Source organism: Gadus morhua, chromosome 6 (assembly GCF_902167405.1).
Source record: "Gadus morhua chromosome 6, gadMor3.0, whole genome shotgun sequence".
Taxonomy (NCBI): domain Eukaryota; kingdom Metazoa; phylum Chordata; class Actinopteri; order Gadiformes; family Gadidae; genus Gadus; species Gadus morhua.
Window position 1 is genome coordinate 6412519 of NC_044053.1, and position 25653 is coordinate 6438171.

A 25653-nucleotide genomic window follows, 5' to 3' on the forward strand; every position below is an offset into this window, starting at 1 on the left:
AATGCAGTTTGAAATAACGAACCTCATCATCACTCGAATGACTCGATGAGGTAGTATTGGATGTCATGACACAGCTTCTTGGCACATTAGTTTGAATGCAATATACAATTGTACCAGTAGATGGGAGTATTTTTTACACGTGTCCCTTTAATGTGTCAATACGTCTTCAATCGTGGTAATACTACAAATGCATATATAATATATTTGGTTTGAAATATTGAATTAATTGCAGTATTCAATCAAATCTTAAATAAAACATGCAAATGCATGCTATTGCAAGGGAGGTTAGCCGTTTTATGGGGTTTCAGTGCTGTTAGTTAACAGGGGGACATTCGTGGCAGTTATTTGTCCCGGGTGGTTGATTTAGGGCTGAGTTTAAATTATAGCATTTTAATTGGTAACTTTTCATTACCCTCGTCATTGAAGTGTGCTTGTAGGGCCTTTAATGATGGCTGTTTTTAGTATGCCATGATAGTGGGTCACATTCATAGCCAGTTTGCAGTAGGTTATTGTGTGTGATCGTGTAACCATGTCAGACTGATCAAATATGTCAGCCTGGGCAGCTGCTTCTTGCACGTCTGCAGGCTGCTTGTATCGTTAAAAACCAGGGAAGCATAACGTTAATTTAGTGTTATATTTGAGCGTTTTAAGGAATAGTCATTTGTTTCTTTTTTTTTTCACCTTCCGTTGGATATTAATCGCCTGGATTCATCAAATAGTATCTGAATATAAAAGTTTTTTATCAACTTCGTGTCAAAATGAGTGAATTTCATTCTCTTCGTCTGTAATCCACCTCATCGTAGGGGATGTGCATGCATACTGTACACATCCCACTTAATATCACGACACCCACACAACGGGCCTCCCACGCGTCCAGTTTAGGCCCTCCCATGGAATTAAGCCCCTGTGTTAACTCGCTACTAAAGAAGTGTTGCCCTCTTCCCCGTTAGGCATCACCCTGCATTAGTAAACAACCCTCAGTTAATATCACAACCCTGCACAGATCAACTCATACACAGTGAGGACCACTCTCCGTTTTTGTGCTTCTCTTGTTTTGGTTTATGAAGAAACCAAAGTTTCAAGAAAAGGATGAGCATTCAGGAGGACGTCAAGCAGCAGCACCTGGCCGGCCCGGGACCCATGTCCCCAGCCCCATCCAGTACCAAGAAAACCCCGAGGATGCCCAAGTGTTCCCGATGCAGGAACCACGGATACATGTCTCCCCTGAAGGGACATAAGCGTTTTTGCAACTGGAGAGATTGCCAATGTCCGAAGTGCAAACTTATTGCAGAGAGGCAGAGAGTAATGGCGGCTCAGGTAACATGTCTTTTTGAAATTAGCCTCCCTCCACCTTTTATTGAAACCAATGGTATATCCTGTATTAAATTGCAGTTATGTATGTTGCCAGATATGACAGTTTTCTAATATATTGGGGTTTTATACACTAGTAGTAATAGGCCTGTACTAGATGCTTCTATGATTTGGCTGAAGTTGCACGTGTCGAAGTAATTTCCAGAGACGTGCTGCATTGCATCAGTCAATGCTAGCTTGATTAAAAACAAGGTCATGATGTTAATATTTAAATGTTTACTCATCAGATCATTGTTACAGTTGTTTGAAGCCATGTCCGCAGTTTGTAAACATGCTTTTAACAATAAAATAATCTACAGGTGGTTGGGGCTAGCACCCGTTACAATGTATCTTCGTGCTTTACAATGAAGTAAAACTAGATTATAATAAAAGTGGAAACTGGTATTGTCATCGATACATCATATATTTCATATGAATGTGCAGTTGAACATACTGCTGCATAGACCACATGGCCAGACTGGACCGGGGCAGGATAGTCTAGACCTGGGGTTGGGCCTTTTTCCTCGAGCCGAAAGAATCTGAGATTATGTGAGTCCCATCTCTAGCATGGTCCTTCCAGACTCTCGTGTTTCATTTCATTTGCACAGAGAGCCTGGACCCACTCAATTGACTAACGTCAACTCACTTGAGGGCGGGTGTCGGTTGAAGTTTAAAACTATTGGATCTGCCCAGTGCCACTCTGGATCTGCCATAACCAATCGCTAATGTTTAAATTTCATCTACCATGGATGTGTCAAAAAGTACTACAACAGATGCTATCTCGACACTGTCTCCCTTGTGGCAGGTGGCCCTACGTCGTCAGCAGGCCCAGGAAGAGGAGCTTGGGATATGTAGTCCCATAACGCTGTCCAGCTCAGAAATGGTGGTGAAGAATGAAGCGGGTGGCAACTGCCTGTATTCAGTGGAGGGCTGCTCCCCTACCACGTCCTCCAGCTTCTCTGCATCAACCCCCATCAATGGTGAGGATGTCACCCTCTCTCAGCTCACGCCAATAATCCTATCAGCCTTTATTTGTTTCTTCATTAATTAATTGATTTATTAAGTTCATAGGATTTAGTACAGAGGGTAATTGTTCCAAATATGCACCACTCCTAGTGACATGATCACAAATTGCTGGATTAAATCATACATTTGGAATACATTAATAAATATTTTATTATTATTATTACATTATAAATATAATTGAAAGGATGTGTAAATACAGTTACAAGACTGGAGTTTGCCAGACTTTTAGGCCCCGTTTACCCGAGGACGCTTGCGGGTAAAAACGACCCAAGCTGCTCTGGCAGCTCTAATTAACTTACAGGAGTCTTTCCACGAAATGTACAGAATATGTACAGATAGTATTACTGAACAGAGAAGGATCTGTAATTCTGTTTTGGTTTTCGCGGCAAAGATTAGGGAAGACGGAAGATCCTACGCATGCGCTCAGACATGGCGTAGTTGTGTGATGGTGTATCACAGCACCACCTAGCCGCCTGACATGCATACCCAATCGAAATCCACACACTTTTGCGTCACCGTATGCACGCAGATTTCCTCCCGAAAATGCCGGAAAAGTGAAGACGCAAAGCCACTTTTGCGTCTTCTGTTCAGACCGTCATCGTGTAAACGTAGCCTTAGGTTATCTACCAACATTTTGGTTGGCCCAGATAGTTCAGGACTCTGTGTACTTTGCTGGTCTTTTAGAAAAAATTCAATGAGGAGAATACAAAACGATACAATACTCTTATCAGTATTTTGTCTATATACTGTGTTTGCTGTGTAGACAACGAATACAGGAGAATGCTGTCTTGAGTGCGTTAGAGAGGGAACAGAACTGAGGGTCTGTCTACGCTGGCCTGTCCCAAGCTAGACACTTGAGTTTCAACCACTGTGTGGATCCATTGAGGGTGGGGGGAGAGGAGAGAGAGAGAGAGAGACGGAGTGGGATGAAGAGTGAGATAAGCAGAAACTGAGCGAGTTTGAGATAGATAGAGAGGGAAAAGTATAGAGAATGATAGAGAGGGAGAGAGCGTTGTGGAGGTGAATAGAGGGAGGTAGACTAACCTCCCTCTATACCGTCTCCTGACACATAGACAGTCTGTTCCCTCCTGTCCTCATATCTACCTCATGAGCCAGAGACATCAAGGCTGACAACCGCTGAACCCAATTGGCCCCACTGCATGTCTGTGGTGCGTGGGCATTTCTGTGTGTATGTGTGATTGTGTGTGTGTGTGTGATTTTGTGTGTGTGCGTGCATGTGTATGTGTGAGTACGTTTATGTACCCATTCCTGCATGAACTTGTGCGCAGTACCTGGATGGGTGACAGGATAGTGGGGGGAGAGAGAGAGCGAGAGAGAGGAGTCAAGCACACACTGCCTCCGTGATGATAGAGGCAGGGCATGGACCGGGGAGACTTCCTTATCACCGCCTTTTAATAACCGCTCTGTATCTCTGATGTGTGCGACAGAAAATTGAATGTGAGGAGAAATGTGTCCTTGTTGATAGGGAAAGGACCGCAAACGAAGCGATCGCTCAGTGTTTGTTCCGAGGGAGCTGACTGATGCGCTCTCAGGCCAGAAGGCCGTGTGTTGGTGGGTTACGACAGGGTTCTGTGTCCTGGTACTTAACCAGTGTTCTGGTTGCCATCGCAAACATCACCTACAGATGGTGCTGTTGCTAATAAGATGCAGTTGTAAACCGATACCGTTATCCTTTATTTAGTTTTCAGTGAAGAAATATGAAACATATGGCGTGCATATATTTTTTTTCTCATTCGAAATGTATTTCAGTTATAGATGAACAGATAAGTGTTAATTATTATAAATTATAGAAGTGACAGTGTGTGCATCAACCATTCATAAAACCAAAAAACATACCTCCAAATCGTACATCAGACTGAAGCAGACAGCTGCTTTTACTTTGGTAATCAATGGTTCATCGTTTCCTGTTTCCTGTTTCCTGTGCAGGGGGCAGCCCTTCCTCTTCCTCCAGCCCCCCCGTCAAGCCCCAGGCCGAAGGGACCTCTGACCTGACGGTGGACGCCTACTACAACTTCTACCAGCCCAGCCGCTACCCTGCCTACTACAACAACCTGTACAACTACCAGCAGTACCCGGTAACCGCGGCAACACACCGAACCCCTGCCTGGTTAAGCGTCATCGCAATGACACCCATCGTAGTGATTATAATTGTAAATAAAAATATTGATGTGATCCCTTGCGGCGGTTTATACCCAAACACCAAATGATAGTTGACTTGAAGTGACTTGTCGGTTCATTTAGGTTGGATTTAAGTTCGCTGTGTTCCACAATATAAGATTAGTGAGATGAGATGCTAGTGGTTAGCCGCGATGTTGAGTTGTGTGGCCTCTGCCTGTGGAGGAGGGGCTTAAGGAGCTGTAAGCGTGATGCCTTTACCTTTCACCAAACTCATAAAACCGTTACTGTGACGCGTCCCCTTTAAACCTTTGGCCAAAGCTTCTGGTTTGTTACTCGGGTAGGACGTTTTTTCGTTTCTTTCTTTTTTTTAAACATTCACTTTAAGATTTTTTGAAAAACATTTATTCCTGGATTATTGGGATGATTCAAGAAGAATCAGTGTTGATCTATTCGCCCAGCTGCTTAGGGTAGTTATCTCTCTTCTCTCCCGTTTCCACTGTTCTCTACCTGCAACAATTCAACTCCAGCGAGACTTCTCCTTGAACTAGACTAGTGAAAAGTTGAATTGCTCTGTAGGATCCTTTCCATAATTTTATAATGTAAACTGAGCATGTAAGCGCTCAGTCCTTTTAGTCCCTCTATTTCTGTAGGACATATTAATTGGGTCCCAGGTGTATAATGTATTCTTTGGATCTAAATTCAAAATGTTGGCCATTGTGGAATGGCATTCATTCACTGTTCTATAAGAATGTAAGAATTGGTTACAAAATGGTTGTGAAAATGAAATGCAAAAGTCTGCCAACAACACAATATTCATCCAATCACAACAAGCGAGAGAAAGAGAGAAAGTGTGTATGTGTGTCTTAAGACACTTACGCACACACACACAGAAACACACACACACACACACACACACACACACACACACACACACACACACACACACACACACACACACACACACACACACACCTCACATCACCTTGATTTATCCCTAAATGTATCTCTGTTGTGTCGGGTGAGACGAGCGGGTGCTTCGAGCAGATGAGATGCTATATTTCACCTCGTATCTCCGTGCCGGCGTCGCAGGTTAGCCCTGGTGATGGAGGATAGTTAGCAGTAGCAGCCCAGCGCCACCTCTCTCCAGACGGAGCAGTGTGGTGCCGGGGTCACTGCCTCCGCTAACCCAGTCAGCGGCGAGCGCAGCCTAAATTGCAAAGGTTAATGGTATTGTCTGTCAGAGGGGAGAACAAAGCGCCGTGCCCTGCCGCTCAATGGAGAAGCCTGCGCGTTAATGCTAATCACTTAGCAATTTTTTTGCATAATTTAGCAATCGTCCCGGGTGAAATACGAGCACCGTGTCACATCCCGGGTGAAGATGTCAGCAGGAGAAGGACAAACGCTACGGTTATTCAAATTGAGTTGCGCTTTCGTCGGGAACCAGTGTTGGCCATTTGCATGAGATGATTATTCACTGATAATGTTGCGGCCGCAAACATTGGGTAGACCCCAGAAAAACCACGGGGAATGTTTTCCTGGAATTATTTTTGTGTGGTGGGGTGGTTATAGTTGGCGGCATGTGTCTCCGGTGTTGACGTTAAGACAATTCAAATGTTCAACAATATCTCATACCCATTTTATACAACGAAATGGTGACAATTTAAATTGAATACATTTGATTTAATACATGGTTATTTGTTTTTCCAAAACAAACGACTACGTCCCCTTGTTGATGAGGATGTTTTAACTCCTATTTAATAGATTAATTTAATGTTGTTTATGAAATGAGTGGGAGGTACCAGAGTTCCCCCACGCTCTCAAAGGCAATGGTAGGCAGAACAATGTGCTACTTCAATTGTGGTTAAATACATGCTAAAATAAGACTACAATGTCTACAAATATTGTTTATATTACCTGTACTATTACCAGTCGTCGTTTCATGACTCATAGTCTATTTCTCTCTCACACAAACACACACACGCACACACAGACACACACAACCCCAACTGTTGTTTATTAATTGTGATCCTTATTTTCCGGTTAAGGATTAGTTGTCATGGTTACCGTCTATAAACTGTTTCTCAGGATTGATACTTGCTGAGGTGTGTTTAGTGTTTGTGTGTGCGTGTGCACTGGTTTGCGCATATTTAAAGTCCTTACAGATTAACTTTGACATTTTACATTAACACAGCATTGGCCATGGCGTAAAACCCTTTGCTTTGTTGTTTTGAACCTTGTCAGGTCTGCCAAAATCACCTATTTTGTCAATCCTTCAGTTAAATGGATTAAAGAAACTGCATTCTGTTGTGTGGTTTATATTTCCTCTCCTGCTTGTGTTTTACACTGCAAAACGAGTTTGGAGTAAAATATTTCCTTGAGAGCATTGTGAATGGCTTTAGTCAGCGCGACCTACGTTGTGGGTGCTTGTGCACTTCACTGTTGCGGCAATGTGATGTACAAGTGATGTAACAATCTAACAATCTTCTGCAGGGAAATTGGCGGAACAGATTTTCCCGCATTTCTCCCAATCACATAATGGCCCCTGTACTGCCACAGGCTGCATGTGTGTAGAGATAGAGAGACGTGGTTCAGGAGGTAGAGCTATCGGACGCAGTTGACAGGTGATTCGCTTTCACCGTTCTTGCCTTGTTTGAACATCTTTCCTGAAAGGCTGAATCCGGGTCGATTTGGTTATCATTAGCTGTAGCGTAATTAAAGTGACGTCTACAATCCCATGCACATGACTAGGGATGGGGATCATTAATATTTACTGATATCGATACCATTTTCGATACTCCTTAACGATCCGAGTCTTTATCTATGCCACTATCGATACTTTTCTATTATTTGGTGGAAATGCGAAGCGTCTTAAGTGATGAGGAAAATATTTAGGAAATAAATAATTGCATTTTAAATTAAATATGTAATTCTTAATAAATATTGACATGAGTACTTTTAGTTATATAAACTAAAATGATTAGAGCACTATACCCTTGTATTAGTAGTAAAGAAACATGAGTAATCTAGTATTACTCGTGTTTCTCACGAAAAACTCAATTTACCGTTTCTTTATGTTACATTTGAACGCATCATGATAACATGTTACATTTGAACGCATCATTATAACCTGACAGTCGTTTTACTGAGCCAACCTCAACACATCATCATGCAGCACATCTGAAACTTTTATTTACTTTTTAAGATAACTAGCTTGTATGCTGCTGATTACAACACCGATTTCCCAATTGGATTACTATTTTTAGCTGACGGGACTAGCGACAATGTCTGTGTGTGCGATTACCGCTCGTAGTTTGAGTGGATGATTAAGACGAGGCTTTTCAACTCGGAGACAGTCGAAGGTACTGCATTTGGTCTTTATTTGATACACAATGCTAATGTGCTTGGCCAATGGCCATTGAGGTTGTGTTCCCCCCTTTACAATAAATGATTTTCGCCCTTTTCGCCCGTTCAGCCATCCTCGCGAGCAAAGTTAACAGCCAGACTTCACTTGTTTTACTTGTAAAGTTGTAAAACTGTTTGCTTACAATTTTGATTTGATTTAAATGCCGTGACGCGACTCGAGGGACACAACATTACGTCACAGGACCTACGGGACAAAAATAATAATAAAAGAACGACGGGACTCAATAGTGGTATCGATAAGCCCAAACTTTAATAATTTTCGGGTTTTGAAAAAAGTGGAACCGGGTCCTTGATAGAACCGTGTTTCGATCCCCATCCCTACACATGACAATACCCACCCTCCCACTCACCTAGAAGGAAACACTGGGTGTTGTATTTATCAGCGTGAGGCCATCTCTCCGCCATGGTCTCTCCCCCCTCCACTAGTGCTTCCAAAACTGCCATGCAGGTGGGGAGTAATAACAATAATAATAATGATACCAGGGTGGCGCAGAGACCTGCCAGACGTCAGATGGTGCCAGATAAGACCACGTGTACCTTCTAGGGTGGTATGGCAAGCCCCCACTGCCCCTTCTCGAACCCCCCTCCCAGGATGCCAGCAGACTAGGTAAAACCAACCCAATCCGTACCTAATTTCCAAATGCACCCAAACTAAACGGAGGCCGCCCTGTCTCACCACTAACAGCGGTGCAGCTCATAGGTCCCCATTTATTTGACCTCTGCCCAGATGAGAACTGAAATCTTCCTCAGAATGGGTGCCGAGGTTTGTGTAAACGATATCTTTATGCTGGCCACTGGATACGTGTATTGCTACACTGGCCTGCCTAGCTCACACATATCCCTATATCTCTTTCCCCCCCCCGAAGTAGTTCCGGTAGCTATCTATGCTTTTTATCAAAAAGCCAACCCTCATGTCAAACATTGGCTTGACATTGGTGGGGAGAAATACCTTTAGTCAGATATGCAATGTTCCCAGTTGTTTGGATGAGTCGTGCACGATAGAGATCTGGTTGGTTTAATGCTTGCGTTGAGTTTCACAAAGACTTGGTGAGTGTTTTGTATCAAGATTAAACCTCAGGGGGTGTTCCAAAGATTAAAAAAAAATGTCATTAATATATTCTAATTATTCTGATAATTATTAGCTATATGTATAGACTTAAAATCCATGCAAGTCCAGCCAATTTTCGCCTTGGTTTTACATTCATATACACGTAGTGCAGAACTTGCCCTTTAAATTATCCCTGTTGAATACATGTGCAAAATGTGTTGTTAGGTATTTGGCATTGTGGCCTGCCAAGAGCCAGCCGGCTGCAATTTCAAAATCCCACTCTAATCTCTATTGTATTTGTCAAGGCCCAATACAGGTGCTCAGTGTAGCTTAAATAACAGTTTATAAAGCTGCCGGCCGAGCGGCGGCTTGGACAATGCACGGTGACATATTACAGGCTGACAGAAATCGAAATCCATAAAAGCGAAATTGAAAACCTGAACTGAGTTAGCCGTGCTGCTGAGCAGACAGCTGCTTCTAGAACTTTCCACAGGCGTGCAGGGAGAAGCCGGGCCCGCTTGTTGCAATCCATTATATGAGTCTCCCATCGGCCTGGGATTTCAACCTCCTCCGCCTCTTCTCTCTCTCTCTCTCCCTCACTCCCTCTCTACCTCTTTCTCTCTCTCTCTCTCTCTCTCTCTCTCTCTCTCTCTCTCTCTCTCCCTCTCTACCTCTCTACCTCTGTTCTCTCTCCCTCTCCCTCTCCCTCTCCCTCTCCCTCTCTCGCTTTCGCACTAGGCTTCATTCCCTCTCTTTCTCTTTCTTTCGCTCTCTCTCTCTCTCTGTCTCTCTCTGTCTCTCACTCTCTCTCTCTCTCACACTCTCACTCTCTCTCTCTCTCTCTCTCTCTCTCTCTCTCTCTCTCTCTCTCTCTCTCTCTCTCTCTCTCTCTCTCTCTCTCTCTCTCTCTTCATTCTCTCTCTCTCTCTCTCTCTCTCTCTCTCTCTCTCTCTCTCTCTCTCACTCTCTCTCTCTCTCTCTCTCTCTCTCTCTCTCTCTCTCTCTCTCTCTCTCTCTCTCTCTCTCTCTCTCTCTCTCTCTCTCTCTCTCTCTCTGTTCCCTCTCCCTGACGAGCTGCCGTTAAACTGTGGCCTGTAAAGATAAGGTGAACAATGTTTTTTGCTTTGTGGGGCTTTTCTTTATTTTATTTTTCTTTACGGCCGGTCGGTAAACAGTCCCTGGAATAACGCTGCCATCTGGCAGGGCGAGCTTTCACTGAATTACAGTGAAGGTAATTCTAATAAATCTTATAAGGTTGTCTGTATCACACCGACCATTCATTGTGGTCTGGACTCATTGAGACTATAGAGGACTTTGTTTGTATTAACTTTTTAGACTTTTTTATATTTGCCTTAAAAATGATTTATTTTCGGTATGTAGTGTTTGTTGGTTTATGAAGAGGACAGGGGATTATAGGGAGTGGGAATGACATGTCCCGTAGGGCAGCCGGTCAGTTATCAGAGGACATTTCTGACCAACAAAGTCACACTTAACAATGAAGTCACAGCGTTTACTTTACGCGCAGGAGTTGCTGTCGGCATTAGTGAATGTATACCAAGCGCTAGTTAGTTAGTCATAGGTACAACCCATTCGGCGGTTTGTATCTACAGGATCTTTGCAGGACCTTATAATGGATTTAAATGATTACTATTATAAAATCCTATAACTACAGCTTTTAAGTTATTAATCGGCCATGCACATAGAAGTTGAACCCATATTGCGGGATACAAAAAATAGATAAAGTACGGTATCCAATTCTTACTTTTTTCCTTATAAAATGCAAATAAACTTCTAAATATGGTTCCTTCAAACAATCAGACCAACTAACTGTTTATTCTCTTCGTAGAGCTGGTAAACATCATCATCACGTGGTTTTACATGGGGCTGTGCCTGGTTTGAACCTCAGCGTAGGTTAGCTGCAACACCCCCACATTGGTCCGGTGAAGACTCAGATAAATCGTTCAATTTGAGTGATTTCTCCTCTGTGGTCCCCTGCAGTCCATGACCGGCAGTGAGGGCCGTCTGATGGGCCACAACGTGTCCCCCCAGTACCGCATGCACTCCTACTACTCGGCCGCCTCCTACCTGAGCCAGGGCCTGGGTACCCCCACCCTGGGTAACCCCTCACTGGGGACCCCGGCCTGCGTCCCCACGGCCACCCCCCTCCCCATCTTCAGCCTGGACGACAACAACAACTGCACCGAGGCCAGGATGGCTGGTGAGTGGCACGCGCTTACCCACGTGCACACGCATGCACGCACGCACGCACGCAGACGCACACACACACACACACACACACACATCCACACACTCACTCACACACACACTCACTCACACACACACACACACACACACACACACACACACACACACACACACACACACACACACACACACACACACACACACACACACACACACACACACACTTTCTCAAGCACCATTACACTCCGTCCAAACTTTATCAGGAGTGCAGTCGGGTACATTTAAGGGAGGTGTGCTCCCGACTCAAGGGCACCATTAAATGTAATAAATATAAAAAAAAACGGAAGACTAAAACCTTGGAATAAGGCATCGATGCTTGAGTTTTTTTTTTTTTTATGTACAGCTGAGTTTAACACAGCGCACACATTTGCATGGGCGTGTTGTGTAGTGGCTGTCTTGCATGCAGTTGGCGCCAGAGAACCTTGAAGTCGTTTTTTATTTTTTTAACAATAGTTGAGAGAGAGGCGAGCGCCGTAGGAGCTGTTGGTTTACGCGCAGCGCTGAGAATACACCGCATTTGCAAGAAAAAAATGACAGCGTATAGATGGGCCGCAAATCAGACATTATTTGCGCAGTGTTATACATTTGATTCAAAAAGACACAATGTACAAATTATTTGCAAAAAAAACCCTACGATTTAACAATAGAAAGAAAGATTCAAATGGACGCTTAGGCCCAATCCCATTTCTACCCCTTCCCCTTACCCCTTGTTTTGAAGGGGGGAGGGGTAAGGGGTAGAAATGGGATTGGGCCTTACTCCATTTGGGCAGACGCTGTCGCCAGAACTATGAAAACCGACTTGCAAGCGGGTGGACGTGTGAATGACGTGCTGCACATTCCCTGGAGCCACATACTGCGTAGCGGGATGGCTGACTCCCAGCAAACCAAGACGGCTGATGTTGTCTCCTTGAGAATCGGATTCCTGCCGTTGCTCAAACAAAGTGAAGAAACTATTTGTGGAACTCTTCAAGTGTTCTCTCCAGCTCAAGGGGAGGCTTTTCAGCGTGTTTGATTGCCTAGAGACGATCGAAAAAAGGTAACAGGTACCAAACACGCATCCAGTGCAGAAAGAATAAACAGAAAATACATAGATATAAATATAATATTAATATAATATCTATTAACATTAATAAACATGTTATTTCACTTATTTTGTTACTTTCTCACGCATGCATTTATGTTCGGGCCGGCGTCATTCTCTCTGAATTCATGGATTGATACATCTGTCATAATAGCGCATGCTTAAGGTACTGCTTGTTCTTTCAAGCTGTCACTTGTGTGTTAAGTGCCAGAAAAAGTAGCGCCACAGTGGGATAACACAATAGCCTTTTTGCAATCCCATTGTACCAGTACAGACGAAGTAGTGGGAGTGAATCAATCCCCCCAGCCCCCCTCCCCCCCCACACACGCAAACACACACACACGGACACACACACACACACACACACACACACACAGACTTTTCAACCGCACCGTGCTGCCGGGGGGGGACCCAGTGCAGAATGGACACGCTACATTACAACAGCTAGCTCTCTGGGGGTGGTCCCGGATCTGGAGATACCTCCGTCCCCCACCCAGACACCGCTGCTCTGCGTTGCTCTGGTCCGGGCGCAGCTCTCTCCACTGATTCTAGTAACATACATTGAGAATGTCCCTCTGTAGAAAGCCTTTTCCTGGGTGTTAGACACGCCTTATGGTGGGACCTTTCAGGGCATAGGATCGTCGATTCCCCAGGATAGAGGGGAGAATGATTTTAATGGGGATTTCTTTGCATATACTCTCTCCCTCTCTTTGTGTGTGTGTGTGTGTGTGTGTGTGTGTGTGTGTGTGTGTCGGTTGGAAGCATAAGCATTTTATGTGAAAGAAAAAGCAATTGTCTTCACCTTGTGCCCGTCGCACTATTTTTGTTCAACCAAATTTGTAACCACTACTGCCTCTCAATTTGACTTATTTCCACCAATGTAAAATGTTAGAACTAATGCCCATTGCATTAGTTATATTATGTGTATATATATCTATGTATATATAGCACAATTATACACGTACACTGCATTTTAATAAATCATAGTTTTGCTGACACGACTGAGACATCAACAGCTCATGTATAGCACCAACACACAGCTGCAGTTCCCGACCGGGCCACCAGGGGCTAAGACTCGGGCAGATCCCCTCGTCTCCCCGCCTTCCCATTCTAACCGGCTGCAAACCACAGCCCTGACAAATTTATCTCCTACCCGCGATAGGACTAATCAGTTGGCCAAATACAGCAATCCAAATAACCTTCAGAAGTGCCACGCTGTCCTTTCCCCCCATCACACACACACACACACACACACACACACAGACACACACAGACACACACACACACACACACACACACACACACAGACACACAGACACACACAGACACACACACACACACAGACACACAGACACACACAGACACACACACACACACAGACACACAGACACACACAGACACACACACATACACACACACACAGACGCACACACACACACAGACGCACACACACACGCACACACACAAGTACAGTATGCACACACACACACACACACACACAATAACACACGCACACACTCCCACCACAGGGCCCCTCGCTGTCTCCGCAAAATTGCCTTCTGGAGTTAGTGAGCGGGAACAGTTAAGATTTACAAACAATGATGAAGCTTGTCATGCGTCTTTCGCCATCCGTCACGGCCGGGGCGGGCGGGCGGGCGGCGCGGCGGCGCGGCGGGGAGAGGGAGCGGCGCAGTGTTTTTCATAAAAGCCAGCCCTCTGTGAAATACGCCCTCCTCCTCACCCTCCAGCCCCCCTACTACCCCCCCCCCCCCCACACACCCCCGCTGCGCCTCTTTACTGCCCCGCGCTCGTCAGCACCGCCGGCGCCGTAAATCCGCACGTGCAGGGAGGTGACACCCCAGTCCATCAAATAGCCCCCCCCCCCCCCTCACCGCCCCCACACTACCCTTTCCTTCTCCTAACATCACCTCCCCTCCTCACTGATCTTCAGCACCCTCCCTCCCTTCCCATCCCCCAACCCCCCCCGCCCGCCTCACTTCCTGTCGGGGGGGGGGGGGGGGGGGGGTCCCGGCCGGGGGTCTGCGAGATGAGCTGCCCCGCGTGAGTTACGGCGCGCTGGGTCCTACAGCGGAGGACAGCTTATGGCAAAGTCTGTTGTTGTTGTTTATGTGTTTTCTTCCTGCGCCGCCTTATCCCTCTCCTCACCCCCCCTCCCCCCCCCACCCCCCTCCCCCCCCACACCACCGTCACTGCCAAGGCTTTGTCAAATTTCGACATTGTTGTTGTTGTTGCTCAAACTTTTTTCGCGAGGACTACCAAAGTACGTTGAGCGAAACTTTTCCCTCGTTTTTCACTTTGGGCGGGGGGTAGGGGGTGTAGGGGTTAGGGGCTGGGGCTGGGGGTGGGGGGGGATACCCATGCGATATGCTATGCGATACCTCGGTCCGTTTTGTTATATTGGTGTCAGCACACACAGTGGGTACAGTAATTTAAATGCAAATCAGTGTGTTGAGGTATGGCTCATGTTAATCCCGGGCCGATCGATGCACCCTGTGTGAGCCCATTAAGTTAGAAATCCATTACTATCTTTGCGGATGATATTCCATTGATTTCCCCCGCGTTCGATCTGTAGCGCGGTGGTGGGTGGGGGCACAACAAGTGAGTTACTGCGTATAAACTCTGTCAACGCCGCCGCCCCGCACGCTGAAAAACGAAAGAGAGATGGACATCGATAAGTTTCTTTGTTTCCCATGTAAAATGGGCCTCACCTACTTTCAGATCAAATTACTCAAAGCCTGAACTTGTCAACCTCCCCCCCCCTTCCCCAGCAAGCAGCCACACACTCTCACTTAAACACACACACATACACTCTCGCAGGGTTGAGTAAGTCGTGTAGCACGTCGGTGCACAGTATATACAGCTGCAGGGGCCCGTGACTGGGGTAATGTGGAGTTGCCATAGGGACCCCTCGCTTTATTACTTTTATCGCCCCTGAAGCGATGTGCCGTCCGTCCCCGCGCCATACGTCAGGCCGGCGTGCGTGGAGAGGCACGTCTCGTGGTCGGCCGTCCGCCGCTCTGGGCTGGGCGGTTAGTGAGAACTGTTGGGTTGCTGCTCCGTTACAGAGCCGCTCTGCGCTACAAGGCTCCAGGGAACGCCTCGAGCCGTCTGAACCAGACCTCTGACTTCTCTGGAGGTGGGGCGGGGAAGGAAGATTTTAGCTAAATGGGAAAGAAATTCATATTATTATTATTATTATTATTATATGAAAATACAATGTTGTCTCTGTTGAGATTTTGCTACATTTGAATTACATAAGGTTTAGTTTTTAAATAGTTGGTTAGCTATAGGCAGAGTTTCTATACTTTTCTGTTTTTCTGAATCAACATCGGTAATCGACACTGTAAAGCACCTTGATCTGGAAGATGAATATTGGCTTTTCATTTATATTTGCAATCTCATCATTTGATCCAAATCTACCATCTGCACAAAAGATAATATTAGCTTTGGATTTGGTTATTTAATGATATTAATAAGAATTTGTTGTTTTTCCGCAAATTCTTCTTGCAAAAGTCCTTTCTTTGTCCCGCCCATTATTCCCTTTGAAACCAAAATAATGACCTGGCTGTAAGAGTCAGGCTGGAGAGAAAGTGGTCCCACTGAGGCCCCCAGCAGGGCTTATGTTCAGCCTGACGTTTATTCAATTCCTCCCCGGGGTTCCTCCGCACACACACACACACACACACACACACACACACACACACACACACACACACACACACACACACACACACACACACACACACACACACACACACACACACACACACACACACACACACACACACACACACACACACACACACACACACACACACACACACACACGGGGGGCGGCCTCTGCTCGGACGCCTGTCATGCGGTCTTGCTAACTCTCCTGTTGAGCTAAAGAACCGCCTAGCCTGCGGTGCTACGACGGGACTAAATACCAGCGGTAATTGCTGGGGATACAAGCGTGCTGGTAATGTGTTGTACAACACCACCATTAACACTGGCCCCGGGCAGTGGGGACATTAAACAGCTTCGGCTTTGTAGTTTATGTCCTGCTATACCCTCTCTTACTCTCTCTCTCTCTCTCTGGCCCTCACCGTCTCAAACACACACACACACACACACACACACACACAGAGACACACACACACACACACACACACACACACACACACACACACACACACACACACACACACACACACACACACACATTCATTCCCTCACTCATGCCATCACACACTCCCAGAGGCTCAGCCATAAGGTGTGAAGTGTTGGAACACACCTATTTCGGTTTATGGTACTTGGGGGTTTAAAGTCATCAAAGAATGATGTAGAAATATTTTTACTTTGGCATGCCTCTTTTGTTGTTTGTCTTTATTAAATCGTCATTAAGAGTATGACATTTATTTGATCTTCATTTGTTGCTACCCTGTGGGGCATCACGCCAGTAAATGAAAGCATTCGGAATATATTAAGATAGCTGTATAAAGTGGAAGGCTATTACTGGACTTTCATTCCATGTCGCAGAAGTGTCCATTTGAGTGGGTAATAGAAACCAGATCAACTCAGTCGTATGACATTGACTATCACAACACAGCCATACTGTGCGGGACATTGACTACTACACAAACAGCCCCATTTTGATTCTTTGTGCTGTGCGGTCGGATTGCCATTTCGAGTACCTTCGTGCGTGATTGATACGTGATTGCGGTTTCTCCCAGAAGTGCTTTGCATGCACAGCAGGGTGTGTTTGACAAACTGCGCCGAGGCAGTGCTCTGAAACACCCCAGTAACCTGGACACACACAGTTGGCGTTTTAAGGGCCCGTGCAAAAGAAGCGCCCTCCTTCGCGGGACGTATTACTCATCGCCGTGTCCCGTTACTCCACCCTCGGTGCCTCCCACGATGAATCTCTCCTGGCTTCGCGGAGCTATAATGATAAACAAAAGAGGCCAAAAAATAATACATATTGATCCAGCGTCCTGACTCATTATTGTTTATCCATAACTTTTGGAGGGAGTGTGTCAAGAGGCCAAACAGATAGACTGACGGGCCATCTTGTGAGTTGATGGGGCACACAGTGTGTGCAGGGGGTTTGGGGGGGGGGGGGGGGGGGTTAGCATAGGGACCAGAGACTGCGTCACGCCCTTCTCGGCCGTCCCTTCCACTGGGGACAGATTGGTTAACAATACAGGAGCAGAGGTTCCTCTCTGCTCAATTACCCTTTGACCCCCAGAGCTGATACTTCCCCCCACCCCCTCCTGCCTTCTGTCAGACAATGATGCCCCCCCCCCACCACCCATAGACGCTAGCTTCCTACCTTATGCGAATGAGGGGGTTTAAGTGTTGAACCCACATAAAGGGATCACCTTGTTGTTGTTTAACCTCAACCTTCCTCAAGAAAGTTTGTTGGGGGGAATTATTGGGGGGGGGGGAGTTGGAGTTTACAGAACTCTACAGAATCATTTTTTTTATACTTACAGTGCCAGTCTTGAAGATTTTCATTTTGTTCTCTATGGAGGCAAGAGGTCGTTTTCCCCAGCGCCACAAATGGTGTCCCCTCTGCACCCTGTTCGGAAACATTCTTTATACTGCGATTGCAAGGGGTTCCTTCCATCACATCGGTGGGACGTAGCCTTATTCAGGCTACATATATGTACTTATTTTATCAATCACACACACACACACACGTACACACAGCCTTTGCCTTGTTTCTGTATTTATCTCCTCTCCCCTGCGGTAAGTAAAGTGCAGCTCAATTGTAAACACCGGTCAGAAAATCAGCAGATAAATGACATAGGGCCGCGGGCCCCGCGTTGAGTGCCGGGCCGGGCCCCGAGGCGTGACCTGTTTAAAGGCTGCCTGTCTGTGCGCTCTTTGACTGAGTTTTCTGGGCCATTAAGTCTTACCGCTGTTCCTAATGATGAGCCAGACGCCCATGTCATCCCCGGTAAGGGGAACGTCCATCTTCCAGAGGGTCAACCCGAGTCAAGCCCCGCTCCCGTCCCAGGCTACCCGGGAGGCTGCTACCCCCTCAACACCCGGCGGATCAGGGTCTTTTCCCTGCGCACGCTTTGACACCCCGTGTCATTTTAATGTCGTTGCACGAAAACAGCCCTCACTGGGGGCAGTAGACATTATGCTCTTAGAAATGAATTTCAGTGATTCTAATAAAAAAAAAGGGAAAAACATTGAATGGACATTGAGATAACATTCAGTCTATTTCTTTGCATATTTTTATTAAATGTGTTTTCTAACTGTGGGATCATTCATTATTTTTTTGGAGTAACAATAGTCGTGTGTGTGTGTGTGTGTGTGTGTGTGTGTGTGTGTGTGTGTGTGTGTGTGTGTGTGTGTGTGTGCGTGTGCGCGCGTGTGCGCGCGCAAAAGTCAAGATAATTATCCATAAGCTTCCACAATCCATCCAGCCACAATTCACCAGCCTGCACGACTCATGATGGTGTAGCGATGCCAGTGTCGGCATGTTATGCATGCGCGTGCATGCATGCTGGTGTGCGTGTGTGTTTATTAAAGTGCCTTATCTGCCCTCATGCTGGTGTGCACGGTGGATGAGTAGAGAGAGAGAGAGCACGAAGCCAACAGAAGGGAATGAAGCCTAGAGAGAGAGATGGAGAGAGAATGAAGCCTGCAGAGAGAGAGAGAGAGAGGGAGAGAGAGACAGATACAGAGAGAGAGAGAGAGAGAGAGACAGATACAGAGAGAGAGAGAGAGAGAGAGAGAGAGAGAGAATGAACCTGCAGAGAGAGACAGATACAGAGTGAGGATACAGAGAGGGAGAGAGAGGGAGAAAGAGAGAGAGAGAGAGAGAGAGTGAGGGAGATAAAGAGAGGGAGAGAGCTTATCCATGGTGGATCACACCTAATCACCATCTTCTCACATCTGGTCCTTTGTTCCCCCTTTTGGCAGTTTCAGAAATGGTTGTGCCATCGTTGCCTCCCTGACCCTCCCTCCCTCCCTCCCTCCCTTCCTCCCCCACTCCGTCTCTCAAACAGGGACATGTTTGAAAAAAATTGCTTTCTTTTGTTATTTCACACAAAGACAGTTTAATAGTTTGGAAATCTTATATAGTGCGCTGAGTGACTAGAGAAAAGGGCAAAAGTTCACTTGGGGAAGAAAGGTCCGCTTCGACATTCCCAGAACACGTAAAGCCTCTCTTGTTACATGATGTGTTTTCAACTTGAATGGACACAACCAAGTTGTTGGCTTATATTCAAACGGAAGAGTACAAATACTTCCTTATTTGGTATACTTTGTCTGCAGAAAGGTGACGGTGGTGCTTTTGGAGGCCTGAGATAAACTGTGCATTGTTGAGGGTTAATCTAAGGCGGTGATATTCAGAAGAAAGCAGTGCATTGTGCTGGTAACTGTATGTCTTGTACAGAACTCTTGATGTTTGCCTACGTTCATCACAACCTCTGTGAAGTGAGTCTTACATTGTTATGGGCTTTGATATATTTAGATGGTATGTCAAATTGTATTGATATTATTTCTCAGGACTTCCTAGCACCAAACAAATCTCTGACATTTGAAACAGGAAACACATTTTTTCGACAAAATCGAAATTGATCACTGATCAAAATAAAAATGTCAATGGAAATGACGGTTTTTAGATTGAATATTATAAATCTATTAACAATATATCAAAGCATGGAAATGTGCATTGATGTTCTAGGTGCGTCATGCGGTTATATATCTTGAAAAGACAAAATGTAATAGATAAAAGTAACATTTTGCATTCCAGATATGCAGCAAGAATGTTTTCTTATCTTTTTTTGCCAGTGTGCACAAAACACATTGAACAAAACGTTTGTTCTTCCATTTTTGCTAGTTTAGCTACCGCAGACATTTTTTCAGTTGCACCTCAAACATGACTTCATGTACGCCTGCACTATTTTCCCCTGCACGGCGTCGGGTGTCAGGAATTGGGGATGAGTAGACTTTTTTGTTTATGCAAACACTTTTTATCGAGAAGAAGGCTCCCGCTTGCTAAAATCTGCGCGCATATGCAGGTTCTTCTATCCGGGGAAAACCCTCTTAATATTGTTGATAGTCTCCATTCCCATTGCCACAAGTCAAGTATGCATTTCTGTTTTCCAATTAAATAAATTTTGATACATGATGAAACACATATCGCTTATTATACACATTCAAGTGAACACATTTTTTTTTAATTATAATGGCCTCTTATACCGCTGTTTGAATGCAAGCATCAGTTTTAAAAGATGCAGAGATGCATTGGCAACCTGGTTTTAAATGAATCCTAATCAGCACTTGCAGTACAGCGTGACAAATCGCTGAACAAACCCTCTGACTATAATTTACCCTCGGAGGAGCCTAATTGAGAACAAGGGAACAAGAGATTTCCACTCAACAACATTAATCTGCGTAAAGTAAAGAAAAAAGAAAAAGCAACGACTCAAATGCAACTAAAGCCCGACCCAGAGCACGTGAGCAGCAGAAGCATCTTGTGTAATGATTTAACATATGATAGCCAGCCACCTTTAATTACACCATAGATTTCCAGCTGATGAACAGGCAGGGGGAATTAGCCGGGAATGGCCTAATTCACGATCACCCCCGCCCTAGTCCCTCCACCCTCTCTGCCCTTACAGCTGTACAAGAGGACCAATGGCGGCGGAGAGAAATGGCGGGGCACAGTAGTGCGAAGCTACACAAACATTAGTATTAACGATTCAGGGCCCCGCCAGTTTGGAGTGGGTGACAAACTGCAGACGGGCAGAAAGCAGAGTCTGGAACCAATCAGGAAGTTAATGAGGAGAAAAATTACTCTTTCTCTTCACTCCCTCCTTCGCTGCGGAAGAGGAGGGGCGAGAGAGAGAGAGAGAGAGAGAGAGAGAGAGAGAGAGAGAGAGAGAGAGAGAGAGAGAGAGAGAGAGAGAGAGAGAGAGAGAGAGAGAGAGAGAGAGAGAGAGAGAGAGAGAGAGAGAGAGAGAGAGAGAGAGAGAGAGAGAGAGAGAGAGAGAGCGGGGGGGAGAGAGAGAGAGAGAGAGAGAGAGAGAGAATGGCCGGTGTTTAAGAAAAGCTTAAATGAGCTTGAGGGCCGATAAAAGGCTCAGCCCAGTGTTATGACGTGTGCATGTCTCTTAATTGTGTTAGATGGCGCCTCGTTAAGGTTGTGTTCACAGGGAATTGTGCATTGATATGTGGGATTATTAAATTACTTATTTAATAGTCAAAAGAATGCGCTTGTAAGGGGAAAGTTATCTTTACCCATGCTATCAAATAAAATCCAACTTTATAATGTATACAAAGTGCCTATCAAGGGAAACAACACAGACAAGAACAATAAAGGAAATGAGTTTAAGGTAACGATACACATCTGGATGCACAGATAGCAGGGGGAGATACGTGAAGGAATGCTTGGCTTGCTCCGACGTGGTGAAATGATCCTTGATGTTAGCCACATCTCTAGTATTATTACCAAGGACAAAACATCTACGATCAGATTACGATCAGCCTTCATTTTGCCTTCCAGGTCCTGAATTTGTTTCTTCAGTTACTGTCTGTCGTCACAATTTGTTTTCCCAGTGGTCAGCTTTCCTTTGGAACAGCAGTAGTGAAGCCAGGATTACACTGAGCTCTGTCTTTGTGTCAGGATCAATACTCTGGTGGGTGGGCTGTGGGGCCAAGAGAACTACGTAGAGTCAGGCTTCCAAGTCTGTCTCCTGCTCCACCACAATGTTGTAATTGTTGTTGTTGGTGGTTATGTTTCATCTGACAGCTCTACCAAAAAACAAAATATTCTTTTAATTTTCCTGTTCATCGCCGCTGTGCTTGTCTGATGATATGAATGTCTTAGTAAGTAAACAGTATAATCATGAGTAAGGTTAGATGGCAGTTGATCTGACACTGACAGTTTCCATGGAAAACCGTTCCCAATTTGCTGTTGCTGTTGCCAGCCCTTCCGACAAAAGCAGACATTTAAATGTTATTGCCTTGCTTGTCAGAAGCGCACTCAATTAACTAAATTCACTCCATTAACATGATTGCTACATTATCGTCTTTGATTCATACATGGTAATTTAGAACTGTAATACCGCAGTGTTTAATTTTTATAGTTTTTGAGTTATTTCGTTTTCTTTTGGCAAAAAGTTCTACTGCATACTGTTTAACGTTTATCATTAAAACAAGCATAAAGTTAATACAATTAAACTGATTCATTATTTAATTTTTTTTATCGAAAAACCATTAGCTGTAGACATAAGACCTGTTTCTACTATTCTAGAAACTAAGCTGTTTCCAATATGTTACATAATATTTCTGCGATTCAGCAAGTGGATGATTCTTTTCAGCACAGGTACATCTTTCGGAAAGGACGATAGAGACAGGAACTTTGTTTGAGTTTTACAAGGTTACAGTGCATTTGATACATTTGAGAGAGACACCATACTAGTACAACAAAACAATGAACCGCGGGTTGAACACAGTCAAAAATGGCTAAAGTATAAGGGTCCACTGAATGGTTAAAAAATAAACGTAAAAAATAAATAAAAGTCTTGCATAGAGCTTTTTTTATAATGATCTTATCCCAACATTGCTCCAGTATATCAGGGTTCTGTACGTGTGTCCAGTCTATTCTCCAGGTGCTGGTGGCGGTGGTGGTCACGACTCCTCCATGACCTGTCTCTCCATCAGCTCCCTGGGCTCCTCCGGGGGCAAGGGGGTTTGTGACGGTGCCGGTGGGTCGTCCAACTACTCCGTCGACTCCATCGCCCGGGATGGGGCCAAGTGAAGCCCCTTCTAGGGCATTGTTTTTTCCGAGGGCGGTACTGTTGTGTTGTTAAAGGCCTTCGTTGTGGTCATTTCAAGGGTTTAGTTGTTGACCTCAATCAGTTTGTTTGTTTTGGTTGGGGGGGGGGGGGGGGGGGGAACTTATTAGATGATGAAATGTTATGTGTGTCACTGATTTTAAGCAAAGACTATAAGACATATTTTTGTCTTTAATAAACTTATAGTAGTAATTGTAGACCATTTAAAGTTCCCCTCATTACACCCACTGATGAAATTAACGGTCTCTGATTGGCCAGATAAGAGATAAGCTTCACTCACAACCTGAATCCACAAAGATACCTTGAAAAGCCAACACAGAGGTTCTGGATCGATTCTATTCCTTAGGATTTGCATATGATGACGTGCGCGTATATCATATGCAAATCCTAAGGAATAGAATGCACAGAAACCTGCACAATGGGTGCACAGATTTGGACATGTGGTAAGAATGTCAACACGCAAACATGCACACATATTTATTTGCGTGTGTCTTGTTGTGCATGCACAAATACATTTACCCCCACAGATCTTGAGCTGTAATCAACATGGGTGTGCGTGCGTGCGTGCGTGCATGCATATCTGCCCTTGGTGTGGGTTTGTTTATATTTATTTTACCCCTTGAAACACAACGTGCCCTTGAGGGAGGGTATAGGGCATAAACTACAACGATCTGAATTCATCAACACAACGCAGGGCACTCTCCAAATATATGTATAGAGTAAAGATAGGCGGTCCTTGCTGTTAGAGGATAAGCATAATCATATACATGTTACTGTGCTTGCCATGAAAATGAACAATTCCCTAAGGTTGTCTTGAATGGACTTTTAAAATTGTTTATTGTTCGTATTGTTGATTTGTTTGGAATTAACATGCTCTGAAATGGTTTATTTGCATTTATGTTTTAATAAAACAGCAACAAATGTAATCTGGCTTATCTGGTGTTTATGTCGCTACAAGGTTTATGGATATAAAAATTCAGTGTAAGTGTGATTGTGTTCTAGAACAACAACATTAAACAGAAAAAAAGAAAATTACTTTTCCAAAAACATTCATTGGAATCTGCTCCGTCTGTCGCAATCAATAATGCGACCATCTTTTTTTTATGAAACGCACTTACTCTTAATTTCATCCACCACTGGTTTTAGAGAGAAGAATGTCGAGTTACCTATAAGCCTTTGACATTATAAATCACTTCTTGAGACCGGATTGTACAGCAGTATCGATTGGTCCTGATATATCACAGAAATTTACTGTCACTTCTGTTTTCAATTAAAGATACAATCAGTCAGATAATGACTTAATTGGATTTTACGGATGATTGAGTTTTATTGCCCACTGCTTTACGAGTTTAGTTAAGGGAGGCCATTTTATCATCGTTGTCAGGGGCAACCGGCTGCCAACCCTAGCCATCCCGCTGTAGCAGCTACGACTACTGCTGGCCTGAGTGTGGGTACAGGCAGCGCAGGGGAGAAAGTGTCACGCGATTGGTTTTCCTTGAGCTGCCGTGGCCTGCAATGAATCAAGCCCCGCCCCCGCTGGAGGGGAGTCTGAGATCAGATTCACCGTCCTGACGCTAACAGCACTGCAGGGAAGGACATACATTAACGTGCAGTGCATGTGTACGTTTGCTTGTGCAGGTATACGTGTGTTTTTGCCCAACTTGTACCCTCATTGATGGCGTTGTATTCTGCATGTAAAGAAGTTCTTGAATGTTTAAATAAATGGGATAAAGGAAAATTATGAGATAACTTACATTTTATTGTGATTCCGATTTTTTTTTTTAAAGTCAAGCAAAATGTAATGAAATGAATTTGCATCCACTGAAAGAGAGAAATAACGAAGAGGAGCAATGAGCAATGTAGGTCTACCATTGGAATGGGACAGTTTGTGAAAAAAACAAAGATTAATATCTTTGCAGCGTGTCTTTAAACACAGGCACATGTGTTCACGGTGAACCAAGTGACTGTACAGTATTAGACACTCGACCCCTGAGTGATGGTTCCCTTCTCCATCCGGATTGATTCGGGGGGGGGGGGGGGGGTCTCAATTGGTCGTTAGCGGGTCAACCAATAGGACGGGGGGGATCGGAGGCGGGCAGTTCTGATGTGTTCATCTGAAGGCAAGCCAGGTCCGGCCGTAAACGCCCATGCCATTAGTGCAAAGCACACATAAACAGGCCAATACGAGACAGGCCCAACCGTGTTACGAGGCCGTCGTTGACGTTGTGTGTCAGCGACCGTCGGTTTGTCTATCTGCGGTGTGGTTGTGTAGTTGTAGCCGGACGTTGAATACCACTTCACGCTTTCCCTTGTATACGATGGTTATTAATAAGTCTGGGTTTTCATTTTAAGATAAGCTATATTATGAGTGGTTCAAGTTGGTGGTGACCATCATGGCCTAACTGGGACCTTGTTCAAAGTATTGTTATTTAGTTTGTTCAAAAGTATTGTTATTTAGTTTGTTCAAAAGTATTGTTAATTAGTTTGTTTGGGGG

At 44.9% G+C, this 25653-nt stretch overlaps 1 protein-coding gene across 1 annotated transcript; it reads left to right on the plus strand.

Moving 5' to 3' along the window:
- The first annotated feature begins 848 nt into the window (after nucleotides 1-848).
- On the plus strand, nucleotides 849-24084 carry dmrt1 (doublesex and mab-3 related transcription factor 1). Its single transcript, XM_030359570.1, has 5 exons — nucleotides 849-1317; nucleotides 2156-2330; nucleotides 4324-4472; nucleotides 10985-11204; nucleotides 22961-24084. Exons 1-5 carry the CDS (start codon nucleotides 1090-1092, stop codon nucleotides 23119-23121), a joined length of 933 nt encoding a protein of 310 aa, XP_030215430.1. The 5' UTR covers nucleotides 849-1089; the 3' UTR covers nucleotides 23122-24084.
- The last annotated feature ends 1569 nt before the right edge of the window (nucleotides 24085-25653 follow it).

Bases quoted from the DNA above. Each gene is read 5' to 3' on its own strand.
- dmrt1 (XM_030359570.1), top strand. From the start codon at position 1,090: ATGAGCATTCAGGAGGACGTCAAGCAGCAGCACCTGGCCGGCCCGGGA. The intron at 1,318-2,155 runs GTAACATGTCTT...CCCTTGTGGCAG, and splicing joins AGAGAGTAATGGCGGCTCAG to GTGGCCCTACGTCGTCAGCA. The intron at 2,331-4,323 runs GTGAGGATGTCA...TTTCCTGTGCAG, and splicing joins TGCATCAACCCCCATCAATG to GGGGCAGCCCTTCCTCTTCC.